This window comes from Hypanus sabinus, chromosome 4, assembly GCF_030144855.1.
Source record: "Hypanus sabinus isolate sHypSab1 chromosome 4, sHypSab1.hap1, whole genome shotgun sequence".
Lineage (NCBI taxonomy): Eukaryota > Metazoa > Chordata > Chondrichthyes > Myliobatiformes > Dasyatidae > Hypanus > Hypanus sabinus.
This window is the reverse complement of record NC_082709.1, coordinates 157,023,722-157,051,714: the sequence shown is the minus strand read 5'-3', so window position 1 is coordinate 157,051,714 and position 27,993 is coordinate 157,023,722. Positions and strand designations below refer to the sequence as shown.

The following is a 27,993-nucleotide window of genomic DNA, read 5'->3' as shown; positions in this document are numbered from 1 at the left end:
TTATTATCAGTGAGATGTTATGAAATTTGCTGTTTTGCAGCAGCAGTATAGTGCAGAAGATTAAAAATTACTATAAGTGGCAACCAAAAAAGTATAAAAATGTAAAACAAGCAAGTATTGCAAAAAGAAAGGAAAATATAGGGTCGTGTTCATGGGCTATTGCTTTTCACTGTACCTTGAAACATGTGTCATTAATAAACCCAATTTAATTAAACTTAGTTTAATTGGAAGGGAAAATAGCCAGAGAAGAAACTGACAAACCTCTGGTGTGCATGGAGCCAGCACTGTTCTGTTTTAACAGGGTAGTTTTAGAGAGCTCAGCTGCAGGAATATGGAGGAATACATAGAAACCCCGGTGCAAAGAATGATCATTGTAGCAGAAGTGTATATTTCCTTGGCAACCAATGGTACTTTACATCTGGGGCAACTTTGTATCGTACTCCTTGTGATTTCACAGAATGTGCCAATGCTCTTTGCTGCCTGGCATTGTTAAGTTCATTTTGCAACTGTCGTGGTTGAAGTTGTGACATCCCTCCCTCATCTCCCTTCCTTCACATTAGCCTCCTCATGCTTGTACACATCGGAATCCACATCTCATTCTTACTGCGGTCCTCATCTTCCCAGTGAAAGGCACCGTTGATCGACTGCCTGTAAGTTGTGAAGCAAGCAACGGATGGCATAAGGAAAGAGGTCCTGTCTGGTAAGTACTGGTGAGTACAACTGGAATGATGCTGTCAAATCTTTAGAAGAGGCCAACAGTATCTAGTAATGCATTGGTATGACACACGCAATGTACTGGAGGAACTGCCACCCTCCCACCTTCTTATTCTGGCTTTTGCCCCCTTCCTTTCCAGTCCTGGTGAAGGGTCTCAGCCCAAAGCATCGAGACCTTTTCCTGTTCATAGACTGTCTGACTTTCTGAGGTCCTCCAGCATTTTGTGTGATTTCCAGCATTTGCAGAATCTCTTGTGTTTGCAGTATTGTCTCTGCCAATACTACTCTACAGAGCGATCGAGATAGCTCCTGGGGTAAGGATGTAAGTCCTTTTGTAGTCAACCCAAGAATAAAGTGATGTATGAATCATTGATTTGATTGGGTGTCCATTTTGCCACTGAAATGTAACACCATTGCAAACCCAAGCATTATCAAGAAAATCAGTGGAAAAGAAAGCTCGGGATTGGCACTCTAAATCGCAGAAATGACTGCTATTGCACTCCACTACAAGATAACATTAATTTCAAATTTATAGAGCTGAACATATGTTGGGCACATACTTTCTGAATGCAACAGGCGGTCATTTTTCGTTTTATAATTATTATGAGGAAATGAGCTATTTATTATGGAGCTGGCTGAGGTTAACAAGTAAATCTTTTAAAGACAGCAACAACAGATGCTGCTGATTCACTATTCATATATTAGGCATTCAACTTTGAACTGAAAGGGAAGATTTCCTTCTCTATCCATGCAAGCTTCATGGTTTCCAGCTCTGTCTAAATAGCATATGTGGGAAAGTGCTTTGCACTGGTGAACAAATGCTCCTCATTCCAAAATTTTCATTATTCTTATATTATTTCTTATCTGCTTCCCCAAGCCACACTATTTCTACCCTGCATGTGGTAATGAGAGAAGCCTTTTAGAGAGGCAGGCTTCAGTGTCTGTCTGCTTCATCGGCTGTATGCAGTCCCTCCTACAGTATTTCTTGTGTATACAACAGCAATCTTTCTTCCAAGAGCAACACACACAAAATGCTGGAGGAACTCAGCAGGTCTGGCTGTATTTATAAAAATGAATAACCAGTCACCGATTCAGGCTGGTGAACCTTCCTCAGGACTGGAAAGGAAGGGGGAAGTCGCCAGAATAATGTGATAGAAGGAGAGGAAAGGGGACAAGCTAGAGGGTGATAGGTGAAGACAAGAGGGTAGAGGTCTATGGAGTTGTTGATAACCAGACATAATTTTCTAAAGTTATCTTTAGGCTATTGCTTGTGGCTTGGGTCAGTTTGAGCTCATTAGTTCAAGTTCAGTTGTTTGTCATTCAACATGTATACCACCAAATGAAACAACATTCTCCCAGACCAAGGGACATATCACAGTACATATAACTCACATATACAACACACAAAACTGATATTACTACAAATAAATTAAGAAATAATAAGGTGCATTTATGACAACAGACAAAAATAAACAGTACAGTGCTACTGGTGCTTCAGACGTGATGATATCCGGGTGGTGGGAGGGGGGAAGAAGCTGTTTCCTATCCTGACATTTCTTGTCTTAATGCTACTGTACTTCCTGCCTGATGACGGGGGTGGGGGGTGGTGGTCAAAGAGGTTGTTAGTCAGATGGGAGGGATAATTGGCAATGCTAAGAGCCCTGTATTCACAGCGCTCCTGATAAATATCCAAGATGGGTGGGAGAGAGACCCCAGTGATCCACTCAATAATCCTTACAAGCCTCTGTAGGGTCTTGTGGTCAGATGCCTTACAATTCCTATGCAGCTGGGCTAGACCCTCTCGATGGTGCGCCTGTTAAAAATTGGTTAGAATGGGGGGGAAGGGGAACCTTGCTCACCTCAGTATCCTCAGTAAGTGGAGACACAGCAGTACTTTCTTGACCAAAGAGATGGTTTTGAGGGACTAGGTGAAATTGTCTGTTATGTGCACACCCAGGAACCTGACACTCCTAACTCTCTCTGCGAAGGAGCCGTTTATGTACAGTGAGGAGTGGTCAGCCTGTACCTTCCTAAAGTCCACAATCATCCCTTTAGTTTTGTCCACGTTGAGACTCAAGTTGGACCCAACACATACTAACTGTAGCCTTTCTGTCAAGAAGTCCAAGATCCTGTTACAGGGAGAGGCGTTGAGACCCAATGGTGAGTTTCACGTGACACACTATTTTCCAGGTAGGGCAGCTTAGAGTGGGGTGGAGAGGCTATGGCATCATGAGCGGACCAACTTCAGCAATAAGTGAACTGAAAAGATCCAATGTAGCAGAAAGATGGGATTTAATGTGATCAATAACCAGCCGCTCCAAAGCATTTCACTATTGTTGAGGTCAGTGCCACTGGACAGTAGTCATCGGATAATGGTGGTCATTTTGAGAGATATTGAAGATGATAGTTATAAACTCTGTTAAATGGGCTGCATAGTACCCGAACAAGTACATTACCAGGCCTCACAGCTTTATGTGGGTTGATGCGTGCTTCTCTCATCACTTGCGGCCAGATAGAGTGCTTGCTCCTCGGGAGTGGGAGTAAGGTTGTGAGCCTTCTTCCTCACCAACATATGCTGCTTACACTAACAGTTAAAGTTGCAGACTTTTACGGCCAGTATCAATCAGCCCTGTAAATTTCCCCTTTATCTCCCTGCTGCCTGATCATCCTGCAGTAGTATAGCTACTACTCTACGGAGCCAAGAATTCACTAGAATTTCCTGTTAATTTACTAAAACTATGTTCCTAGCTTTATTTTATTCACAATTAATCCTGTTAATCGTGTGTCTTTGTCTACTCGAGGTACTGTACATGCAGTTTATTCCAAATAAATAGTTGATAAGTAACCTTACATTTTTTTGCATCAAAGTGTGCTAATCTCATAGCTTTGAATTAAATTTGAATTGCTTTACTTGCACCTTCTGTATCTCAAAGACATGGCTTTCCATTCCCTTGATTTATGAAGGGGTTAAATTTGGGAAGAGATTGTTTAGCAAAAAATTGTTACGTTGTAGACAATTGTTTCCCAATGTGAACTGTTTGCATTTTTGAGCTCAAGAGTTCTGTTTAAAAATACCTTGACCTTTAAAAAACGAGCACCAGAAATAGCAAAACATTACTTCCCTACAAGTTAATCTGAAATGAAAATATTAAAAACATACACAATGTACTCCGAAGGGTGTTCAACAAGTGAAACGTGCATTTTATGAGGGACCTAACAGGGTGAGTAAGTTGAAAAGTACTCTCTTCAAGCAGAATTTTGATAAGCAAGCTTGCTAAGAACAAACAGGAATATGACATTGAGATAACATCTTTATGCAGAAGCTGGTGCATACATGGAATGAGCTGCCAGAGGAGGTAGATAAGCAAGAACAATAACATTTAAAAGACATTTGGACAGGAACAGGAATAGGGAAGTATTAGAGGGATATTACCAAAAGGGATTAGCTCAGATGGGCATCTTGGTCAGAATGAATGAAGGGCCTGTTTCCATGATAAGTACTCAGACACTGTTCAGATTTACTTAGTATCTGCTTTATCCGTTCATATTTTCTCTCCACAGTTAATCTTGAGATTTTATGATAAAAACGTTTTGAAAATATTAGTTGGCCAGAGATGGAAGAGCAGCGATCCCTTTCCTTACTGCTGGTTCTGATGACGTTTTCAACGTTGACTCTAAATATTGGACACATGAAGGTACTGGCAATATGCAACTCCTCAAAGGTTGATTAACTACTGAGTCAACTAAAACATGGTAGTTGATGTAAATGACAGATATGCACTTCAAAATGCAAGCCTCAGATGATTATGCTCCTTTGGACACAAATTGTTTTCTTCTCCACTTTTCCAAAGAGCTTATGATGTACTCTGAGTTGATCTTCAGCTATCAGCAGTTGGCTTCCTCCATCATGCTTGAGTGGCTGTTAATTATGTGTAAGGCTTCACATTGTGATAGTGGGCAATCTGATCAGCACATCAGAGTTAAAAATAACCCTGGTCTCTGATGATGTGCATACAGATACATTCCTGGACTAAAGGCATGCTTTGCTCCTTTTAAATGAGAACAAATTTTCACCCCAGTACTTTCTCAGTTAGGAGATCTTGCCATCAGGTGGTCAGCATGTTCCAAATCCTTTACTAACATTATTCTTGTCTGCAAACCAAGCTTTACAAGGACAATGTAATTACAACTGCGTTTCTGTTCCCTGCCCCTCTTGAAGCACCATGCCATGGTTAGGTTGGTCATCCTAGAGCCCTCACTCTCATCCACACCGGGAGCAAGAATCACAGGCCAGTTGGACAACCTCAAAGTCTGAAGGTCCTCCAACACTACCTCTTGGATTCCTTTACCTGCCTCACTTGCAGTCACATCCTCTTGCCTCTTAGACTGAATTTGAAGCAGTTAACTAGCACTGACCTATAACTTTTGTTCCAAATACTACAATGCATGGGGGGGGGGGGGTTACCTGACCTTGTGCATTTCTTGATCAAGTGAAATGATGATCATTCTGGGCTACAGAAAATCACTGGCTCTATCTGTCTTTGCTTCAGTAAGGAATGAAAAGGATTCTGAATCAAAGACTTGAGGGACTTCAGAGCGATAAAATTTATGGCTCTGATGAAACTCTAATGCAACAAGAAGGCGCAGGTAACTGGCAATTCTTAAACAGTCATTCTAGATCCTAACATTTGATTTATTGTGTGGTCAAATTAATTTCTATATAACTTCCCATTTCTGGAATTAGATCAAATGATTTACTTTCCTATTATTTTGCTGATTCCCTTTTTTATCTTACTCATACATTTTGTTGCATATAAATGCCATAAGCACAATGTGAAGCTCAAATTCTAACCACATCAGTACTTAAAATGCTTAAGTTGAAACAGGACAAGGGGACGAATCTGCAACTTTCTATTTTAGTCAGTGAGTAGGACATTTTGGTAAAAAGAAATTAAAAGAACTGTTGTGCAACATGTTCCACCCTTGAAAATCATTGTGAAATATATTGAAGGGTAAATCAGGAGCAACACATTCATGATGCTGAAGGAACTCAGCAGGCCAAACTGCATCTGTGGAATAGAGTAAAGAGACAACATTTTGGGCTGAGACCTTACATCAGGACTGGAAAGGAAGGGGGAAGAAGCCAGAATAGGAAGGTGGGGGGAAGGAAAGGAGTACAAGCAAGAAGGAGATAGGTGAGGGGGAAGGTACATAGGTAGGAAAGGGAGTATGAAGTGAGAAGCGGGGAGGTGATAGGTGGAAAATGTAAAGGGCTGAAGAAGGTGGTATCGGATAGGAGAGGCAAGTGAACTGTGGGAGAAAGGGGTGGAGGGGCACCACAGAGAAGAGAAGGGGCAAGAGGGAAGCCAGAATGAGAAATGGAAGAAGAGAGAGGGGGGAGGCAAAATTACAGGAAGTTAGAAAATGCACATTTATGTTGTCAGGTTGGAGGCTACACAGAGTATGAGGTGTTGTTCCTCCAACCTGAAAGTAGTCTGTTTGTGGCAGTACAGGAGGTCGTAGACCAACATGTTGGAATGGGAATGGGGATTGAAATTAAGGGGCATATCTCATCCCAAGTATTAGTGAGCAGCAATTTGTACTTCTGGCCATGTGTTATTTTCCATTACAGTTATCATTGGTGGTGGGGGGAGCTTGATTTGGGCTACCTAGCCTCAATGCATAGAACCGCCCCACAGTAGATGCCCATAATATTGACGTACACAATCTCATGGCAAGGTTTCTCACCAGAGAAGGCTTGCAGTCTTCCCCTAGTTCTTTTCTATACTGGCAACTAGACTTCAACCAATCACTGATAATTACACATTAACTGCCTCTTACACTTTGTAAAAGTATTCAACTCCACCCCTTCATTCACATAAGTGAGTACAGTATTATAACGAGGATTTTGATCAATTTAACTGAGAAATTTTATTAGGGAATCACATAACTCTTTTTTTCACAGTATAGCCCAAAAACCAAGGAAAACTATAAAGCACAAAACATTAAAAATTCAAAACCTGAAATGTCAGCAGTTCAAAAGTATCCTTTCCCCTTTGCTCAGTACTAGGCTTAACCATCTTTCATAGCTATTACAGAGAGTGGGCATTTTGGATAATTCTGTATTAGCTTTGCACAACATGGAACAAGATTTGCCCATTTTTCCTTGTAAAATTACTCAAGGAATACCAGGTTAGTTGGGGAGTGGCAGTGGACAGCAATCTTGAAGTCTTGCCAGAGATGTTCGATTGGGTTAAGGTCAAGACTCTGGCTGGACCACTCTAGGATTTAAATTTTCTTAATTTGAAGCCACTCCATGGTTGACCAGGCAGTGTGTTTTAGGTTGTTGTCTTGCTGAAAGACAAACTTCTTCCCCCAAGTTTAAGCTTTCTGGCAGAGGCTAAAAGGTTTTTATCCAGGATCTTCCTGTGTTCAGCAGCATTCATCTTCCAATACTTTTTTGAGGCACTGAAAACACTCCCTTTTAAACAGCCCCAAGCTTTTCACATGTCCAGGAGAGGTGGTAATAAACATGCAAGCACAGCAAAGTAACCTAAGCTTAATTTATTATCATATACTAGAAAGCACAATTTTTTTAAAAACAAAATATACTTTATTCAAAAATAAAATTATGTACAATAAACCATTGAATGACTCTCAGTCCTTTACAAATGTTTCCATTACAGTCTTTTCATTCCCACACTTTTGCCACCCAGGTGGCACTCTGCAATTTCATATTTACGTACACTTGTTCAGGGGTATACACCCCGCCCCCCCCCCCACCCCTCAACCCCCAAGCAAGAAGAACCATAGACTGTGGTCCTTCCCCACCGGGCCCTTGCGGTGGCTGCACCGAGTTTGAGTGCGTCCCTCAGCACGTACTCCTGCAGCTGAGAATGTGCCCGTCGACAGCATTCTCCCACGGACATCCCCATGTTCTGGTAGACAATCAAGCTTCGGGCCGACCAAAGAGTGTCCTTCACCGAGTTGATGATCTGCCAGCAGCACCAGATGTTGGTCTCCATGTGCGTCCCTGGGAACAGCCTATAGATCAGAGTCCTCTGTTACACAGCTGCTGGGGATGAACCTCGACACTGTCCCTTCCAAAGCACAAATAAACCATGGAAAATGCTACATAGTAAGTCACAAAGATTTCCACAAAGATTTCAGGGCTCATGATTCTTAGTCACCACTTGATTGTCGCTGTAGTCAGGAGAATTCTGAATTCCAATTCACTTGTGAAACCATCCCTGGGTCCTAGTCACCAACTGCAATTTCCAGCCCTTAGCTGCAGTCCAAGAAAGCTGGGAATGGCAGCTAATATATTCACCAGCTTCACGAGACAGATATACTCTTTGATCTGTTGTCCTCATGCCATTAACTCAGCCAGGTTTGTTTCATTAAAACAACACATGAATCCATGCACACAGTGTTCAGTATATCCTTGTAAATCAATTAGACACTGTCATGGTCACTCTTCATCCATTAGTCCACAAATGCTTTGGACACAACATTCCACAGACTTACAGAAGTGCATTAATGTCTACCCGCATAAACAATTAGTTTCAATGTTGACACAAGAAAGAATCCATCAACTGAGCTCTCAATGTAACCAACAGACACTTAGTTATGAACAGACACTAACAGGTCTACAGTGTTTACTATGTACAGACACTTCACAAATGGTAACCATTAACAGATCTGACATGCTACAAGATGAGAAGGAGCTAAATTGTCCAGTAATTCATCCAAAGTTTTACAAAATTTAATATGACACACATTGGATACCAGTGGTAGGCTCATTATAAAATGTCAAAAGCATCATCAGTCTTAAATACTATGCTACCATCTTTTTGATAAGGTATATTGTGTTTATTTGATCACTGCTGGTCCTTGGGTTGGTTTTCACTGGTGTCTCCAAAAGTCCTAGAAGAATCCATAAACAAAAGAGACAGTGGTGACATTGAGAGTGTAAGGTAAACACCAGCTACTCAGATTATTTTGTATGGGTTACCACTCCACTGGTTAGAATTGAATATTGCAACAATCACTTTGGAGAGCTAAGTGGCAGTAAACTACCATGAACTATCAAAGTCACCAAATTCTCATTTTCAAATTACAACAACAATGTCAAAAATTCTGGAGAGTGTGCTTATGCCATGAGCAATTATTTGTTGCATTTCTCTTCACAGGAAGAGCGTATGAATTGGAAGACAGTGGGTTGTACATTTTCTTATAAAAGATTTGTTCCTCTTTACAGTGTAATGGACATTCTGCAAATCTGCCGACTTATCCTATAGATAAGGAGAAAATAGAGACCAAGTGGACTCCTTGGACAAATAGACTATTTCAATGTGGCTATCTGAATCAGAATTTCACCCCTGAGGAAAGATCAGAAGGTACAGCTCTGATGGAAGTGATTGAATGGCCAAAGCCCCCCAACCCTGCTGTACGTTTTCAGAAAAGCAGTGACCCATCACATGCATATTTTGTTATTTTAAATTCTGGAAAGACTTTCTATGTTGGAGATCAGCTACAGGTGATGGTGCGTATGTACGATTTTGAAGGAAATCGGAAGCAATATGGGGGTGACTATCTGCAAGCCCGGATCCACACTCCAGAGTTGAAAGCCGGTTCGGCAGGAACGGTTATAGATCATCAAAACGGAACTTATCATATCAATTTTACTTTATTCTGGCCAGGAAAAGTCCAAGTGTCTGTTTCACTGGTTCATCCTAGTGAGGGGATCAAAGTACTAAAACGGCTGCGTGAGGAACAACCAGATCGAGTACATTTCCAAAGTACCTTTAAGTTAATGAATATTTCAGAGACCACTGTGTGCAATCTGTGCTTGCCTCAGAATAAAATACTCTGCAACTTCACTGATCTCAGGACTGGGGAGCCCTGGTTCTGCTACAAACCAGCGAACCTTCCTTGCTCTTCTCGCATCAACCACGGAATGGGAGGTTATAAGAAGCACCTCATAACAGAAAATGAGAGCCACTTATTCCAAAGGCAAGGCATTTAAGATTTTCTTACTTATGATTTGCATTTTTCTTACACTGCCTCTGATTAGATTTGATTGATACTGACAAGTGAGGGCCTTTTGTGAGTTATACTTTCCTCAACTGAAAGAGGAAAAGTCCATAGTTAAGTTCCTTGGAGCTCGTTTACAGAGAGCAAAATGCAGAGATGCTGGTGAGTGGAGGAATTAGATTCAGCAAAAGGAAGAGTTATAGTACATTACCAAAATAAGCAGCACCTCACAGGTGAAAGGAGGCTGTTGGGGAAGGATGGATAAATGAGTTAGACAGGACTTAAGGGAGGAAAAGATTGGCAGTGTTCAGTTGGTTGCGATCAGCACAAGAAAGTAAGCTGCCAGTTAAGTGATTTTCCTTTCATCTGTCAAGTGAGTGAATCTAATAATAGGGGTATGTCAGAGCACTTAAGGTCCATAAAGTGCACACAGAGGACAGTACGGGAACTCTAGGATGCACTAAATTACAATGGATCAGCAGTTAAATTACACAACTGGTGATCCAGAAATCCTGGACTAATAACTGAGAGCTGCAAACTTAAACCTTACTCTAGAAGCTAATATTAATCTGGACTTTTAAACAGAGTCATCAATAAAACCTATTTTGCAAAAGCTGAACTAGTTGACCAATAAACTTTTTTTGCAGAATGCAATCATCCTTCTCCATCCTGATCTTCAGACTCAGCAATGTAATGGACTCTAAACGACTCAACAAAGTTGTACCGTAACTGCAAAATAATTAAACCAAATTCACCAACTAGCGTCTACCAAGGACTCAACAACCAAGTTGACTGTGCAGAGTACCTCTCTTTAATATCTGACAACAAACATTTATGTTGGGAGAACTGTTCCACAAAATTGTCAAGCATAATTAAGCTTGGAGATTCTGTGCCAGATTCCGCCATCATAACCACGTAGGTATATTCTGTCTTCTTAGCAGGAAAGACCAATAAGAAAGGACTGAGCATGTAGATGGGAGCTGACCAGCGAATTTATACCAAATCCATTAAGTCACATGCCACTAAGTCAAGCATGGGCAGGGAAATGACCTTTAGACTACTGCATACAACTTTCTTTCAGATGATGGTACAAGTGCTCTTCTGTGTTGAACTGAAAGCTGTAAAGGCACAGAGATTACTGTGGATTAGAAACTAGAGTGTTAACATGATGATGTGATTTAGGAGCAGGGGTTGTAAATGTGCCAGATTGTGACCAATGGTTTTAGACTCCTCCCTCAGAGGACACAACCAATCAGCACCCACCTTCTTGATCCTATAAGAACTCTGTATGTTTTAGTTACTCCTCCCCATTCACACTTTCATCTGGTTTTACATTGTGAGCAAACTTGGAAAAAAAAGACATTTAGCTCCCTCAGCCAAATCATTGATAATCACCTTTTTGCTCCTAAATGATGATGGAGCACAGCATGTGCTTGTTAAAGACAAGGCTGAATCACTCAGTCATATTCAGCCAAAATAGCTAAAACATTTCCTTTAGAGATCCATGCTAATGCAGAGACCAATCAAGCCACTTCAATTCATTTGAGATCAGGAAACGATTGAGATAACTGGCCAAAGGACCATGGCACCTGACAAACTGAAAGTTGTAGTGTCAAAGACCTGCACTCCAGAACTAGGTACATTTCTAGCCAAGACTTTCCAGTGCAGTACAATACCCAGGATATAGCTGACACAGCAGAAAGCTGTGCTAATACATTTACTAAAAGAACAAATCCAATTTAACTAATCACCAGTCTATCAGTTTACATACAATCATCAGCAACAACTGTTGAAAATTAGCAGAAATTTATCTTTAACCAATTAATCAATATCCATTTTGAGTTTGTCCAGGACCACACAGTTCCAGACTTCATCATATCCTTGGTCCACACATCTGTTAATCTGAGGAATTCATTGCCACAGACAACTATGGAGGCTGAATCATTGGGTATATTTAAAATGGAGGTAGATTAGTTGATCAAAGGTTAACAGGGAGAAGGTTGAAGGGTATGGGGTTCATAGGAATAATAAATCAGCCATGATGGGATGGCAGAGCAGACTTGATGGGCCAAGTGGCCTAATTCTGCTCCTGCATGGGTGCAGCCCCATTTCCTGATCACACAATATACTGACGTGGAAATTCAATAGATTCCGGTTAATTGGGGCATATCAGGACCAGTCTATTTTGGTCCAATTAAGCAGCTGCCCCCAATTTCCCCAATCTTCCTGTTTCAACCAAAGCACTTTTATAGTTTTTATTTTAGGTTGCTCCATTCCATAACATTACATTCCTCTTATCTTTATCCTTATTTCATTCTCAGATATGACCTTCAGAGGCTGATTTCCCCTGTTGTCAAAACATTCCCTCTGCCATAAAACAAATTGCCTGTTATCAAAGAAAATAGTTTCCTCCCATATAACACAAACACACTTGTAAGTTTCTCCATTCAAGCCAGCAAAGTATCTGGGATTTGTTAGATTCCAGCTTCTTCACGTTACATTGTACAAAAGTTACAAATTCATAAAGAATTCAGGATTACAGATATTCTTCCACAGGGCTGATAAATGATAATGTTTATATTGCAAGAATGCCAGACAGTGACCATCTTCATCAAGAGTGATTTTGCCTTCCCATGGCAATTAAAGGCATTGTCACCAACCCCTAACTATACGCTAGACCTTGCTCTTGAAGAGAAACTGACTTGGACCATACAAATAGTTAGCATGGCTCTAAGTGTATCTTTGGCAAGTGAGCCATCTGTTGAAACCCCAAAACCTTTCAAACAGATACAGAGCATAGTTCAAGAACATGATGAAATAAGAAACTTAACACCATTCAGAACAGAATGATCCACTTGAATGTCAACTGTAAGTAGCATGAACCTTCATCAACAGGCTACACTGTCTATAGTGTCTATTATTAACAAAATACCCGAGGCAGTTTCAGCAATATATGTCAAACCTGCTTCTAGTGCCAAGAAAGGAAAGAGAAATACTTATATGGGAACAGCACCAAGTCCTGATCACACAACATGCTGATTTGGAGATACAGTGGATTCCGGTCAAAGATAATCTGAGCTTAAACAATGACTTGTCTCATTTCAACCAATCAGCTGAAAAGCATATTGCAGGAGGTGTCACCCCTGAGCCCAAGGGAACCCAGGCAAAGAAAAGACTAGGTGTCCAGATGCTATACAAGAACAGGCAGGTCACCCAGAAGACCTGCAGAACATTTGATATGTACTTTGTTCTGAATACTGACAGAGAAGTGTTACCCAGAGCATCATAGCTCACTGAGCTACACAGCAAGGGGGGAGAAGCTTCAGTGAATTCTAAAGTGAGGGTAGCAGACTGGGTGTTCTGTGTTTGCAGATGTGAGTCTAGGATTGTATGTCATTTTCAACAGACTCTTTAATTTGTTTTTCAGCTGCGTATACCAGTCATTGCTCTGAGCAGGATTGATTGATTGATTGATTTATCTATCTGTTTATTGATTTATTTATTTAGTTAGTTATTTATTTTACACAGCCTGGAAACTGCGCAGCACATTATATAAAAAAAAATTCCAGTCGCATGGCAACAAAGGCTATGTATGTGGGAGCATTTTAGTTACTGTAAGACCGCAGCAAAATGGGGATCAGTAGTCATTTTCCTGGTACCTGGGTGCTGCAGAGCCTGGGGAAGTATGGGACAGGGGGTGAATGGTCAATGGTATCTGTATATTTTAGTAGCTTTAACATATGTTGTGAGTGAGTTGAGTCCTGCAGGCAGATCTTAAGAAATTAGAACATTTAATTTTTGATTGTTGCCAGCCCTCTCACTATTGTGACTTCCTGCAGGAATTGCAGACATAAAACACTAACATTTCAGCTAAATTACAGTGGGTAATCAGAAGAATGCTTGTGAAAATTCAAGCTTCAGGTGTTTTCACAATTTGATAACTTTGTCATTATCGTATGAAGGAATCATGGCTTAATTGTTCAAGGATATATTATATTTTCAGTAAAATCAACATCAAAGTGCCCATATTACCCAAAGGACTGGGATACATAAAAGTAAAGGCTACAGCTCAAAGAGGTAAGAAAAATCCACATTTTTCTATAGCTAATAATATAGTCGCATATATTAGAAAGGATATAGATATTAGTCTGAATAGTGTTTAGGTATGATGAGCAAATAAAATTTACTCCATAATTTACTCCATAAATGCATTTTATATCCATGTGATTAATACTAAGCCACTCATCTAAACCACCTGCTGTGTCTGTACTATGTGAGATTTATGACAAAATTTGGAATCTCTGCAGTTTGGTGTATTTTATCATTTTGAAGATGGTATTCAAGGCCTTGATTCTCTTAAAATACTCTTTTCGTCAAATAAGTTTTGAGATGTCAGTAATTGTAAAGATCTTGACTAGCAAAACCAGGTCCAACACATCATCAAATAACAAAAGCAAAGTAGTAAAGATGTTGAACATTTAAAATAAAAGCAGTAAATGCTAGAAATCCTCCCTGGATCATGTAGAAGGCTTTGATCAATGACTTGCTGAGGAGTTCCGACATCTGCTCCTTCTACAGTTTCAGCTATCCACAAAGCCTGTGAATAAAATGGGGTAACTGTCAACTGTTGAGGGTAACTTATGCCAATGTAAATGCTAGATGGACAATACAAAAGCCATCTCTCTCATTCATCAACTCAGTGAAAGTACACCAAGTTTCATTGATGGGATGATAGATATACTTGACGCATACCAGATTCATCTTCATTCCTGACAAACTGTGACTACTAAGTTTGATTTCACAGATACTACATAACAAAAAAAACCTGCTGATTTTGGGGAAAAAGAAGAAACAACAGAAGGACAACAGTTAAACAATTTTTAACTGATGATGGTATTGGCCCGATGTGAGCGACACGACAGCAGCATCTGCGGACTCAGGAATGACGGTGGTAATCATATTGGAATAAAATGCTTATTTGAAAAGGGAAGTCGAAAACGCTCCCTCATGGCGTGCTGAGAGTGAGCATGCGAGCAACAGCTTACAGAATTCAACATGAAACTCCTATAATCGGCTATCCAGTTATCAGGAAATCCAGATGTTTCAGCACTTACCTCACCAAGTATTGTTTGCTGCCTGCCCTTTCAACTCACCAGGGCCTCAACGACACTTTGCAGTAAGACCAGTTATTCCTCCGTCCTTTTTGTTAATTCATCATTGAAAGTGTTCAGGAGTGGATTTATTATGCAATCCGAAATTTTGGTTGAGAAGACCCTGAAATCTCTCTGACATGCCTTTATACAGCTCACTCAGATGGTCATCATCTGGTATTCTTTCTTTCTCTTCCAACTCAGAGAAGCTCAGAAATTGGAAAAGGTCATGATGGCCAATGTTGATGACCAATCATTTCCTTGCAATTGAAGATTGATTTCAATAAACTTTGCAAAGCTGTGGGGTCCAATAATATACCAAGTAGGAATCTGAAAGACTGTAGAGCCCTGCTGATGGATATATTCAGCATCTCTCTGGAACAATCCATTGTCCCCTTGGTTTTCAAGGCAGAAACCATCAAAGAAGGCAACAGTAACCTGCCTAAATGACCATCATCCTGTGGCATTAACATCAACCATTATGAAATGCTTTAACCTGCTGGTCATGGAGTACATTAAAACCTTTCTCCTGACTACACAGGACCCTCTCCAGTATGCTTATTGTTCAAGTCGATCCACTGATGATGCAATCGCTCCTGCCTTCCACACTGTCCTGTTCCACCTGGAAAATGGGGCTTCAAATGCTAGAATGCTGGCTATAGTCTTTAGTTCAGCACTCAACACCATCATACCCCAGAAACTGGTGGGGAAATTGTCCCCACTGGGTCTCAACATCTCCTTCCACAATTCAATACTGGACTTCTTAACAGTAAGGCCATAGTCAGTCCGTGTGGGCAGTAACATCTCTTGTCCCATTACGTTGAGCACTGGCGCTCCCCAAGGCTGTGTGCTCAGCCCATTGCTATTCACACTGCTGACACATGACTGCGTCGCAGGGTTCAGCTCAAACCGTGTCATCGAGTTTACAGATGATACAACTACAACAGTGGTTGGCCTTATCGAGAATGATGATGAGACAGAGCATAGAGAGGAAGAGGAGAGGCTGGTGGGTTGGTGTGAGAAGAACAACCCAAGCCTGAATGTGAAAAGGACAAATCATTGTAGACTTCAGGACAAACAATCCCCCTCTGCGAATACATGGCCTTCCAGAAAGAGAGTTAAGTGCACCGTTCCTGGGAGTTCACATCATGGGTGTCCACACCAGGTCCCTTAATATCACCTCCCTGAACAAGAAGGCACAGCAGCACCTCCACTTCCGAAGAAGAGTATTCACGCAAGGCTCCCACCTCCCATCATTACTGAGTTTTAGAGGAGCATCTTTGACAGCATCCTGACAGGTTGCATCTCTATCTGGTATGGGAGCGGTCAAGCATCAGACCATTAGTCCCTGCAAAGGTCTATGATAATGGCTGAGAGGATCACAGGGGTCTCCCTACCATCCAGTGGGGATATTTATCAGGAGTGGCAGCATATTGATATTATTAAGGACCAACCCTTCCACCCACCATCCTCTCTGGCTTTCTACAACCAGGCAGGAGACAATGATGCATAAGAACAAGAACAGTTAGGGTAAGAAACAGTTTCTTCCCCCCAGGCCATTAGGCATCTGATCTCCCTGCAGCAACATATTCGAAGTGTTACTGCTTAATCTGTTCCATTCCTTACATTATTTAATATTAACGCACTTTAGTTGATATTTTTGTCTGATTCATCTGCAGATTTAACCCTCACCTTCATAAGTTATCATGTGTTATGTGTACTATTGTGCTCCACACCCTGGTTTGGAGAAACATTGTCTCCTTTTGATATGCATTATATGGTTATTTATTTATAGACATGAATATAGTTAAATGACAATAAACTTGACTTTACTTGACAACTATGACAGGTCTGAAAAGACTTTTATTGCAGTTTCAAAAAGCATATAAAAGTGTCTTGGGCAGTTTCCTTTTGAGTGCTATCTGAGTTCTGTGTGCAACAGCAAGCATTCAAACTGATCATCATTCTCAATACAAAGCTCCCGAAATAGTCAAAATTGAGAGCATGGGACTTCATGTTATTTATTGCTGTGATAACACTATCTAATGACTTCTGCAGCTGATCACTTGGGTTTTTCTTTTGATGACAAGATGGTGCCTGTGAATTACACAGTGAATGGAAAGTATAGTAGGTATAGCTTTTCTCAAGAAAGTAATAACCACATGGTGGCATCCTGTCATTGATGGTGCCCTGACTGTTGCACAAGCAAGAGTGTTGGTGAGTGAAATGTCCTTCTCTTAGAAAAACTGCTCAACAACCCCCGCCCCCCATATTGACTCCTCGCCCCCCCCCCCATATTGGTTTCTAGTTCTTCTGCAAATAACAACTTTTGAACAATGCCTTCATCTTCCGTGAAGCAAAGGTTCATTGTCTGGCTCAACCAAGTACAAAGCAAGTTCTATTGTCCTCAGTATGTTGCACAATATGTCTTCCACATTCTCAGACACTCATCTATTATAACTGAGCAGAATGTTCTTAATTAATTGGCCTGATGACTTATGCAAAGCCATACTCAAAACCTCCTTTACTGCTGACAGAATCAGTTCTTCTCCAATTGTATGGCACTTTCCAGATTTAGCACTTTCCACCATTTAGAAATGGTGTATGAAGCACGCAAACCATAACTGTTTTGTGGTGAATTGCTGGCAAATGTGCTTTGAAGTGTTTTCCTTTCCTGATAGCTTTCATGTAATGAATAAAAATACACGAAGTTTATGTTTGCTCTAGCAGAATGTATTCTCTTCAAATGTTCAAGGAGCCTGGACGATTTCATTGCTTCATTCAAGAAATCTTTTTCACACAACAGACGCATCAGCTGCTTTAGGTTGCTTGATGCTACATAAACCATATTCCAGAGACTCCACACTATACTGTCTACACTTTTTCATTTGATCTGCTTCTGCCATTTTCATTATGCATTAATGACCACAGTCCATCACCTATTGTTTATGTCCAACCTTAAGCACTGCAATCAATAATGGGGAAAGTTATGATGTCATAATAGCTCAGGTAAAATCTGTCTCTCTCTGCCTGAAGGTACAGAAAGTGGGACAGTGAAATCTCATTTGGGCCATGGGCTAGAGAAATGTGGTCAAGACCATTCGAAAGGGCAGATTCTGACATTTACCCCCTTGAATGCCATATCTTATTTCACAAGGATCGTGTCACCGTGTGATTTGAGTGCGGGAATTGTACTAGCTAACATTGTAGTGAATGGCAATACTGCTCAGGCTGAACTGGAAATAACGCAATTTCTTTAGTCCATATTTCTCATGGTATACCAAATACAGAAGTGTCACATTACTTTTCAATAAGTATAACACACTTGGAGAACTGTGCTCAGTTCTAGTCACCTCACTACAGGAAGGATGTGGATACTATAGAAAGGAAATTTACAAGGATGTTGCCAGGTTTTGAGGGGGTACCTTATGAGAATATGTTGAGTGTACTTAGCCTTTTCTCCTTGGAGTGACAGAGGATGAGTGGTGACCTGATAGAGGTGAATAAGATGATGAGGAACATTGATCATGTGGAGAGCCAGAGGCTGTTTCCCAGGGCTGAAATAGCTCATATGAGGGGCTATAGTTTAAAGGTGCTTGGAAGAAGGTACCAAGGGGATGTCAGGGGTAAGTTTCTCACACACAGAGTGATAAGTATGTGGAATGCATTGCCGGTGGCAGTGGTGGAAGCAGATACAATAGTGTCTTTTAAGAGCCTCTTATACAGGTATGTGATGCTTAGAAAAAGAGAAGGCTATGAGCTTGGGAAATTTGAGGCAGTTTCTAGAAAAGTTTATATGGTTGGCTCAACATTGTGGGCCAAAGGGCCTGTCATGTGCTGTAAATTTCTATGTTCTATGTCCTTCGAGCAAATCTAAGGAACAGTGGGTTAGCAAGAGATGAGGTAATTACGTGATCATTGTAATCAATTATTAGGCACTGAGAATCATATGTTTGTAATTAATTTCTTAAATTAAGCCTGCCCCCTTGCTACCAGATGCCACCCATGGCCCCCTTAGAAACTTCCAACTTGCCCCCCCCCCCAAGGGGATGTGATATCACCCACTTTGGGAAACACAGGTCTTAATATACACAGCCAATCTAGAAGAAGAAAATATATGTATTAGGGTTTCCAATTTTTCCTCACCATCATTTTCTTCGTGGGATTTAATTTATTTGATGCACAAATTTTGTAAAATTAATGAACTTTTTGGTCATCATTTTCTTGATTTTCTGAAAAATGTAATTATAGAACAACTTTATGAATACAACTTTTTGTATGTGAGTTCTGTGGCCAGATACAGAACATCATTATCAAGAAAGCAAAGATTATTTAATTGGAAATGTACTGTACTCATTTACCTACAGACATTACTTTGAAATGTGTGCCTAATTCATTTTCCTTTGATTTTAAGGCAAAGATCTTGGAAATTGTCTTCCTGGCAAGCCTCTGCTTCCCCCAACAGGATTTTATTTTCAGGACCTGTGGTCATCGACAAGCTGCAACATTCGTCATTTCAAAACTCCAGCAAGCATCCTCAACTGTCTTCGTGGGAAAAGGGTCCACATGTTTGGAGATTCTACTATGCGCCAGTGGTTTCAGTTTATGATAGAATTTGTGCCAGGTTAGTTTAAATAATTTGTATTTTGGATGGCAGGAGCCATAGCTTGTCACGAGAAGTGGGAGATTTAAATTGTGGTGCCTGTCAGGACTTTCTGTTCTGTTTTAAACTGATTGAGCAATTGGGCACTTGGCAAGGACCAATAAAAATAAATTAGGTTTAAGAGGAGCAGCCATTGTAAGAGTAGACAGTGTTAGAATGGGGAACTGAGGCTTTGGTTCAAGAGGAAAGCAGAGAGGGGGTGAGGTTTCAGACAAGTTTTTCCTTTTGTCTGTTTATTTTTGCATGGGAAGAGCAGCAAGAATGGATCCTAAGGCAATGCTGTGCTCCTTTGACATTACGTGGGAATTCAGGGAGACTGATGACCACATTGGCAAGAAGTACAGCTGGATTTGCTCCTTGCAGACCATATTAAGGAATGGGAACTGAAGCTCGATGACATTTGGCTCATTCAGGAGAATGAGAAACTGATGGACAGGAGCTGCAGGGATGCAGGAGGCAGGTAGCTGGGTAGCCATCATGAGAAGAAACAGGAATAGGCAGACAGTGCAAAGTATCCTTGTGGCCATTCCCCTAATCATCAGCTTTGGATACTGTTATGTGAATGACCTATTTGGGGATATCTGCAGTAACCAGGTCTCTAGCACTGAGTCTGGCTCTGCAGCTTAGAAGGAGAGAGGAAAAATAGGAGAGCAGTTGAAGGGGATTCAGTAGTTAGATCAGACAGGAGATTCTGCGGATGTGAAAGAGACTCCTAGATGGTAAGGTGCCTTCCAGCTACCAAGGTCAGGGACATCTCAGATCAAGTTCACAGCATTCCTAAGGGGGAGGCCGAGCAGCTAGATGTCGTGGTACATATTGTTACCAACAACATTGGTGGGAAAAGGGATTCATAAATTGGGAACAGATGTTCTCAGCGAAATGTACAACAGAAATGTAGAGGTTGTTTAAGGAGTACTTGCAAGGGTTTCAAGATAAGTTTGTCCCTTTGAGGCAGAAAAACAATGGTAGGATAGAAAACCATGGTTGTTAAAAGAAGTGGAACATCTGCTCAAGAGCCAGAAGTAGGAATACTTTAAGAAGCAATAGAACATAGAATAGTACAGCACATTACAAGCCCTTCGGCCCACAATGTTGTGCCAACCCTCAAACCCTGCCTCCCATATAACCCCCCACCTTAAATTCCTCCATATACCTGTCTAGTAGTCTCTTAAACTTCACTAATGTGTCTTCCTCCACCACTGACTCAGGCAGTGCATTCCATGCACCAACAACTCTTTGAGTGAAAATCCTTCCTCTAATATCCCCCTTGAACTTCCCTCCCCTTAATTTAAAACCATGTCCTCTTGTACTGAGCAGTGGTGCCCTGGGGAAGAGGTGCTGGCTGTCCACTCTGTCTATTCATCTTAATATCTTGTACACCTCTGTTATGTCTCCTCTCATCCTCCTTCTCTCCAAACAGTAAAGCCCTAGCTCCCTTAATCTCTGATCATAATCCATACTCTCTAAACCAGGCAGCATCCTGGTAAATCTCCTCTGTACCCTCTCCAATGCTTCCACATCCTTCCTATAGTGAGCCGACCAGAACTGGACACAGTACTCCAAGTGTGGCTTAACTAGAGTTTTATAGAGCTGCATCATTACATTGCGTCTCTTAAACTCTGTCCCTCGACTTATGAAAGCTAACACCCCATAAACTTTCTTAACTACCCTATCTACATGTGAGGCAACTTTCAGGGATCTGTGGACATGTACCCCCAGATCCCTCTGCTCCTCCACACTGCCAAGTATCCGGCCATTTACTTTGTATTCTGCCTTGGAGTTTGTCCTTCCAAAGTGTACCACCTCACACTTCTCTGGGTTGAACTCATCTGCCACTTCTCAGCCCACTTCTGCATCCTATCAATGTCTCTCTGCAACATTCGACAATCCTCTACACTATCTGCAACACCACCAACCTTTGTGTCATCTGCAAACTTGCCAACCCGCCCTTCTACCCACACATCCAGGTCGTTAATAAAAATCATGAAAAGTAGAGGTCCCAGAACAGACACTTGTGGGACACCACTAGTCACAACCCTCCAATCTGAATGTCCCCCCTCCACCACGACCCTCTGCCTTCTGCAGGCATGCCAATTCTGAATCCACCTGGCCAAACTTCCCTGGATCCCATGCTTTCTGACTCTCTGAATAAGCCTACCATGTGGAACCTTGTCAAATGCCTTACTAAAATCCATGTAGATCACATCCACTACACTACCCTCACCTATATGTCTGGTCACCTCCTCAAAGAACTCTATCAGGCTTGTTAGACACGATCTGCCCTTCACAAAGCCATGCTCACTGTCCCTGATAAGACCACGATTCTCTAAATGCCCATAGATCCTATCTCTTAGAATCTTTTCCAACAGCTTTCCCACCACAGACGTAAGACTCACTGGTCTATAATTACCCGGACTGTCCCTACTAACTTTTTTAAACAAGGGGACAACATTCGCCTCCCTCCAATCCTCTGGTACTATTCCTGTGGACAACAAGGACATAAAGATCCTAGCCAGAGGCTCAGCAATCTCTTCCCTCGCCTCGTGGAGCAGCCTGGGGAATATTCCATCAGGCCCCGGGGACTTATCTGTCCTAATGTATTTTAACAACTCCAACACCTCCTCTCCCTTAATATCAACATGCTCCAGAACATCAACCTCACTCATATTGTCCTCACCATCATCAAATTCCCTCTCATTGGTGAATACCGAAGAGAAGTATTCATTGAGGATGATCAGACAAGTCTCTTGAGAGTTGCAAGGTGGCCAGGATAGAACTTAAGAGGAACTTAGAAGAGGTAGAAGGGGACCTGTGAAAGCCATTGTGAGTAGGATTAAGAAAACCCCCAAAGCATTCTTCTAAGAACAGAGGGATGACCAGACTGACAGTGGTGTCATGTCAGAGATAAAAAAGGAAACACGTACCTGAAGTTGGATGAGGTAGGGAAGGTCCTTAATGAATACTTTGCTTCAGCATTCACCAGGGAGAGGAGCTTTAACATTTATGAGCACAGGCCGATATGTTGGAACATGTCAACATTAATAGACAATAGACAATAGGTGCAGAAGTAGATCATTCGGACCTTCAAGCCTGCACCGCCATTTTGAGATCATGGCTGATCAACTACCATCAATACCCAGTTCCTGCCTTGCCCCTATATCCCTTGATTCCCCTATCCATAAGATACCTATCTAGCTCCTTCTTGAAAGCTTGAAAGAGAATTGGCCTCCACTACCTTCCAAGGCAGTGCATTCCAGACCCCCCACAACTCCCTGGGAGAAGAAGTTTTTCCTTAACTCTGTCCTAAATGACCTACCCCTTATTCTCAAACCATGCCCTCTGGTACTGGACTCTCCCAGCATCTGGAACATATTTCCTGCCTCTATCTTGTCAAATCCCTTAATAATATTATATGTTTCAATCAGATCCCCTCTCAGTCTCCTTAATTTCAGCGTGTACAAGCCCAGTCTCTCTAACCTCTCTGTGTAAGACAGTCCAGACACCCCAGGAATTAACCTCGTGAATCTATGCTGCACATCCTCTACAGCCAGGATGTCCTTCCTTAACCCTGGAGACCAAAACTGTACACAGTACTCCAGGTGTGGTCTCACCAGGGCTCTGTACAAATACAAGAGGATTTCCTTGCTCTTGTAAGAAGATTTCCTTGCTGTTGTAAGAGGATTTCCTTGCTGTTGTAAGAAAGAGGATGTGCTGGAACTTTTGAAAGACATTTGGATAGCTAAATCTATAGAGCCAGATAGGATATATTTCAGGTTACCATCAGAAGTGAAGGAAGAGATTGCTGTGATCTTTGCATCATCACTGACCACAGAATCAGAATCAGGTTTATTATCACCAGCATATGTGAAATTTGTTAATTTTGTAGCAGCAATTCAATGCAATATATGACATAGAAGAATAAATGAATAAATAAATAGATAGATAAATTACAGTATACATATATTGAATGGACAAAAAACTAGAAAGAATATATATCAAAAAAGTGAGTTAGTGTTCAAGGGTTCATTGTCCGTTTTGGAATCAGATGGCAGAGGGGAAGAAGCTGTTCCTGAATCACTGAGTGTGGTCTAAAGTCAAGTGAAGAGCCATTGAGATTGCATCTGCCGTTGACCTATTGTGGCAATAGGCAAATTGCAATGGGTCCAGGTCCTTGCTGAGGCAGGAGTTCAGTCTAGTCATGACCAACCTCTTAAAGCATTTCATCACTGTAGATGTGAGTGCTACCGGGTGATAGTCATTAACGAGAAGCACCAAATGATTGGAGGATATGGGCATGTGATGTTGGTATCAGAAGCATGGCACACACCTTAGGGACATTTAAAAGGCTCAAATAGGTACATGGATGAAATAAAACTAGAGTACGATGTTGGGGGTGGGAAGGCTTAGAATTGATCTTGGAGTATGTTAAAAGATCGGCACAATATTGCAGACCAATATGTACTGTGGTTCTATGTCCTCTGAACAGTGCAGCCCAGAAATAGGCCATTTTGCCCTTTATGCCTGTGTTGAGCATTATGCTAGTCTAAACTGCAAATGAATCTCATCTTTCTATTGCTAGCCTGTTCCCTCCCTGTGTTCTAACCTTTTGTAAATATTACACACACAAAAAAAAAGAAACAAAACTTGCAGGCCCCAAAATCCCCCACGTCCCCCTTGCAAAAAATAAACAGCAACAACAGCATCAAATTCCCCACCACAACCCTGCATAAAAAATGCCATTCACAATCCCCAACCTTCTAACTTGCAGAAAAAAATACAGCGACAATAACAATCTCCAACCCCCTCACTCGCAGACAAAAATGGTGACAATAATAATCACTGACCTCCTAACTCGCAGAAAAGTACAGTGACAGTGACAGCAAGAATTAGCATTCCCATTACAAGACAGTGCAGTTAATTGATATCATAAATGTTCAAGCGGATTTGTTTGCAACAAGACAATAATGTAATTTTTGACACTTCTCGTTATTACAGTTAGAGAGGGCAATGGGACTGAATGAAAACTGGACACAACCTGTCACTCCCAACCTTCCAGATAAATTTTTCCAAAAGATTAGGTTGTATTGTTTTCATGATAACTTGGTAGATTAGATTCAGCATTTGCTCAGTCACAGAAACAGGGTAATGGTTGAGATTTGTTACTCTGAGGGAGGACTGTGATCAGTGGTGTTCTGCAGAAATCAATGTTGAGATTATGCAGAACTTTAGAGTGCAGTTTTGATCTCTGTACTGTTGAAGAAATATAGTCGTCTTGGAGATAATACACTAAAGACTCAATGTTATTCCAAGATGATAATACACTCAGTGGCCACTTTATTAGGTACACCTCTATACTTGCTTGTTATTGCAAATATCTAATCAATCATGTGGCAACCACACAATGCATAAAAACATGCAGACATCTCAAGTAGTTCAGCTGTTCAGACCAGACATCAGTATGGGGAAGAAATATGATCTAAGCCCTTCAGTCCACAATATTGTATTAATATTTTAATCTAGTCTAAAATCAATCTAATACTTCTCTTCTACATAGCCCTCCATATTTTCTACCATTCACATGTGCTTATCTAAGAGTTCCTGAAATGCCCCAGTTTTTGTCAGAATTTATCTACTAATTCAAGGTCCAACTTATCAACTTGGTAATAACAATAATACTATGCTTATTTCCTGTTTTTAGGTCTCAAAAATGTAACTACCATGGTAACGGAAAAATATGGCCCGTACAGCATTGTGGATGTAAAAAATGACATTACCATGCATTATTATATCCATGCCATACCAATTCGAATACCTTCCATTTCAATTGTGAACCTCCCATTCATTGCCAGCAAGTTGGATGACATTCAAGGAGGAAAGAACACAGTTATAGCCTTCACGATCTGGTGCCATTTCAATACTTTTCCAGTGGAGCATTACATCCGACGACTACAGAACATTCGGAGGTCAATTCTACGCTTACTGGGTAGAAGTCCTGATACAGTAATTGTAATAAAGACAGCCAATGTCCAGGCCCTTTCACAGGGGATTAGTCTCTATAATAGTGACTGGTTCTCCTACCAGCTTGATTTAGTGATGAGAAGGATGTTTGAGGGCATCAATGTGGCATTTGTGGATGCATGGGAGATGACTATAGCCCATTATCTACCACATGACGTACACCCCAAGGAAATCATCATCAAGAATGAAGTAGATATGTTCCTTTCATACGTGTGTCCTCTATAAGGGCAATAAGTGCTGCTTTAAGTATGTTGCAGTTAAGTTCTAGTAATAATATGATCAACGTTTAAACCACCAAAAAATGTGATACCAGCATAACTTAGCTTCCTCAAATTAACATATTGTTCAGCTATTTCCATACGGCTTCTCCTGAACATCTGCTGCAAAATCATAAATTCCTGGGATATAACATTTATTCCCTATATAAATTCAAATCTGCAATCACTAACTTTCAACCAATGACTTTGGTTGTCAAGACTGGGTCATAGCTCTCATGCTTATATAATGGGGGGGGGGCAGGGAAGCAGGGTTCAGGGTTAACTGAAGTAATGTTGCAAGAAGTTACAGGTAAATGATGAGGTAATCCCCCAGTCTCCCTCCCCCAACCCCACAATCACAGAGTAGCCCTTGTATTTTTCATTTACATTCTGTCCTTTAGTAAACATATTCCAAACATGACTGAAGACTCCACATATTTATGAATGCTCCTCACCACCAAACCAAACAAGGTCTCACTGAAATTGGAATTTGTGTATTATTGCCACACGTAATAAAGTGAAGTAAAAAACTTGTCTTTCATACAAATGAATTCAATAGAGGGTAAAATGAGGTAATACAAGGTAAAACAATAACAATGAAGAATAAAGTGTGACTGCTACAGAGAAAGTGTGGTGTAGCTTCCAGTGACAATAAGGCGCAAGATCATAACAAGGTAGATTGTGAGGACAAGAGTCCATCTTATCATAATAGAGAACCATTTAATAGCCTTGAAATAACTGTGTTGTAATAAGATTAGTAATAGTCTTATAACACAGCCTCTGGTTTGTTAGACTGCTAGGTTTTTGTGAGCAGAAGCTATTTCTAGTCCCTCCAATAGTGATGATGGCAACTTTCTGCCATTGTGCATTAGACCAGGACAGTTTTATTGTGAAACAGAGCAATTCATTTGAATTCCCTGTTTGAAGAGAAGCACAGCTTTTTTTTTAAACTTTGGCCTGTTTTTCTTCAGACAGGCACACTAACAGTATTAACCTCTTTTGAAATGATATCTGGAGACATTACAGAAAAACTGTGCATGGAGGACCATTTTTTCAAGGCAGAATGACCTAGATGTGTTACTTCCATTGTCATCAAGGCAGATAGACATGATGGTGTGTGTGGCTGAGAGTGAAATTAAGTACAAAGTACACATGTAACTATCCTCCATTCAAAATAAAATTGAAACAACTTCTTTACCTAATTAGGCTTTCTCCACTACAGTCTCCCCAGAGATTTCTAACTAAATTAAATGAACTGTACAGTTCATGGTTTACTCCTAACCTGGCTATCTTATTCTTCAGCTGACAGAGTTGTCAATGAAATACTTGACTAATTTATAATTTGTAACACTAATATAATTATGATTTCTCCTTTGATCAACATGGTAAATGCTTCTTTGGTTTTGTTTTTATCTTTGTGCTTTATAGCTTAATTGCAATTTGTCATGGAGTTAAATTATTCATTCTTATTCTTTTGAAAAGTAAAAAATTCCAATGAATGTGATGAACAACTAAACTGCTAATTCTTTCAATGCCTTTCTTACCAAAGATACATTAAGGTATCCAACAGGAAGTTAGCATATTCTCTTGGTATTTAGAATGAAACAAATGGTGGCACTATCTGGATAAAGTAAAGACAATATGTCCAGAGGGAGCTAAAGAACATGGCTGGTGAAATGATGAAAGGAGCATCTGATTTGTTTTTAATTTGGAGATATATCACGGCAACAGGCCTTTCCATCTCTACAAACTCGCACAGCCCAATTACACCTATGTCACCAATTAGCCCACGAATCCGCAAGTCTTTGGAACGTGGGAGTAAACTGGAGTTACCAGAGAAAAACCACACGGTCATGGGGAATTCATAAAAAAATCGTTACAGACAATGGCAGAATGCAACCCGGGTTGATGGAGCTATATTAGCATTACACTAATTGTGGCACTACCATGCCGCCCAGAGGTTCTTGCAAGTAGTCGGGACTTAAAATAAAAGAAGAATCATAAATATTTACAAAAGAGACAGACATTCAGCCCCAAGTCCATGCTCAGTAATGGAAAACTTATTTAGATTATTTTTCTATTCTTGACCTGTAACATTGTAGCACTCAAGTGCTCATCCAGAAACATTTTACACAATAATCATTTTGGTGTCATT

At 40.8% G+C, this 27,993-nt stretch overlaps 1 protein-coding gene across 1 annotated transcript; it reads left to right on the top strand.

Moving 5' to 3' along the window:
• The first annotated feature begins 661 nt into the window (after positions 1 to 661).
• On the top strand, positions 662 to 26,300 carry LOC132392376 (NXPE family member 3-like). Its single transcript, XM_059966197.1, has 6 exons — positions 662 to 710; positions 4,276 to 4,409; positions 8,975 to 9,729; positions 13,754 to 13,827; positions 19,315 to 19,524; positions 25,262 to 26,300. Exons 2-6 carry the CDS (start codon positions 4,329 to 4,331, stop codon positions 25,804 to 25,806), a joined length of 1,665 nt encoding a protein of 554 aa, XP_059822180.1. The 5' UTR covers positions 662 to 710; positions 4,276 to 4,328; the 3' UTR covers positions 25,807 to 26,300.
• Positions 26,301 to 27,993: the final 1,693 nt, after the last annotated feature.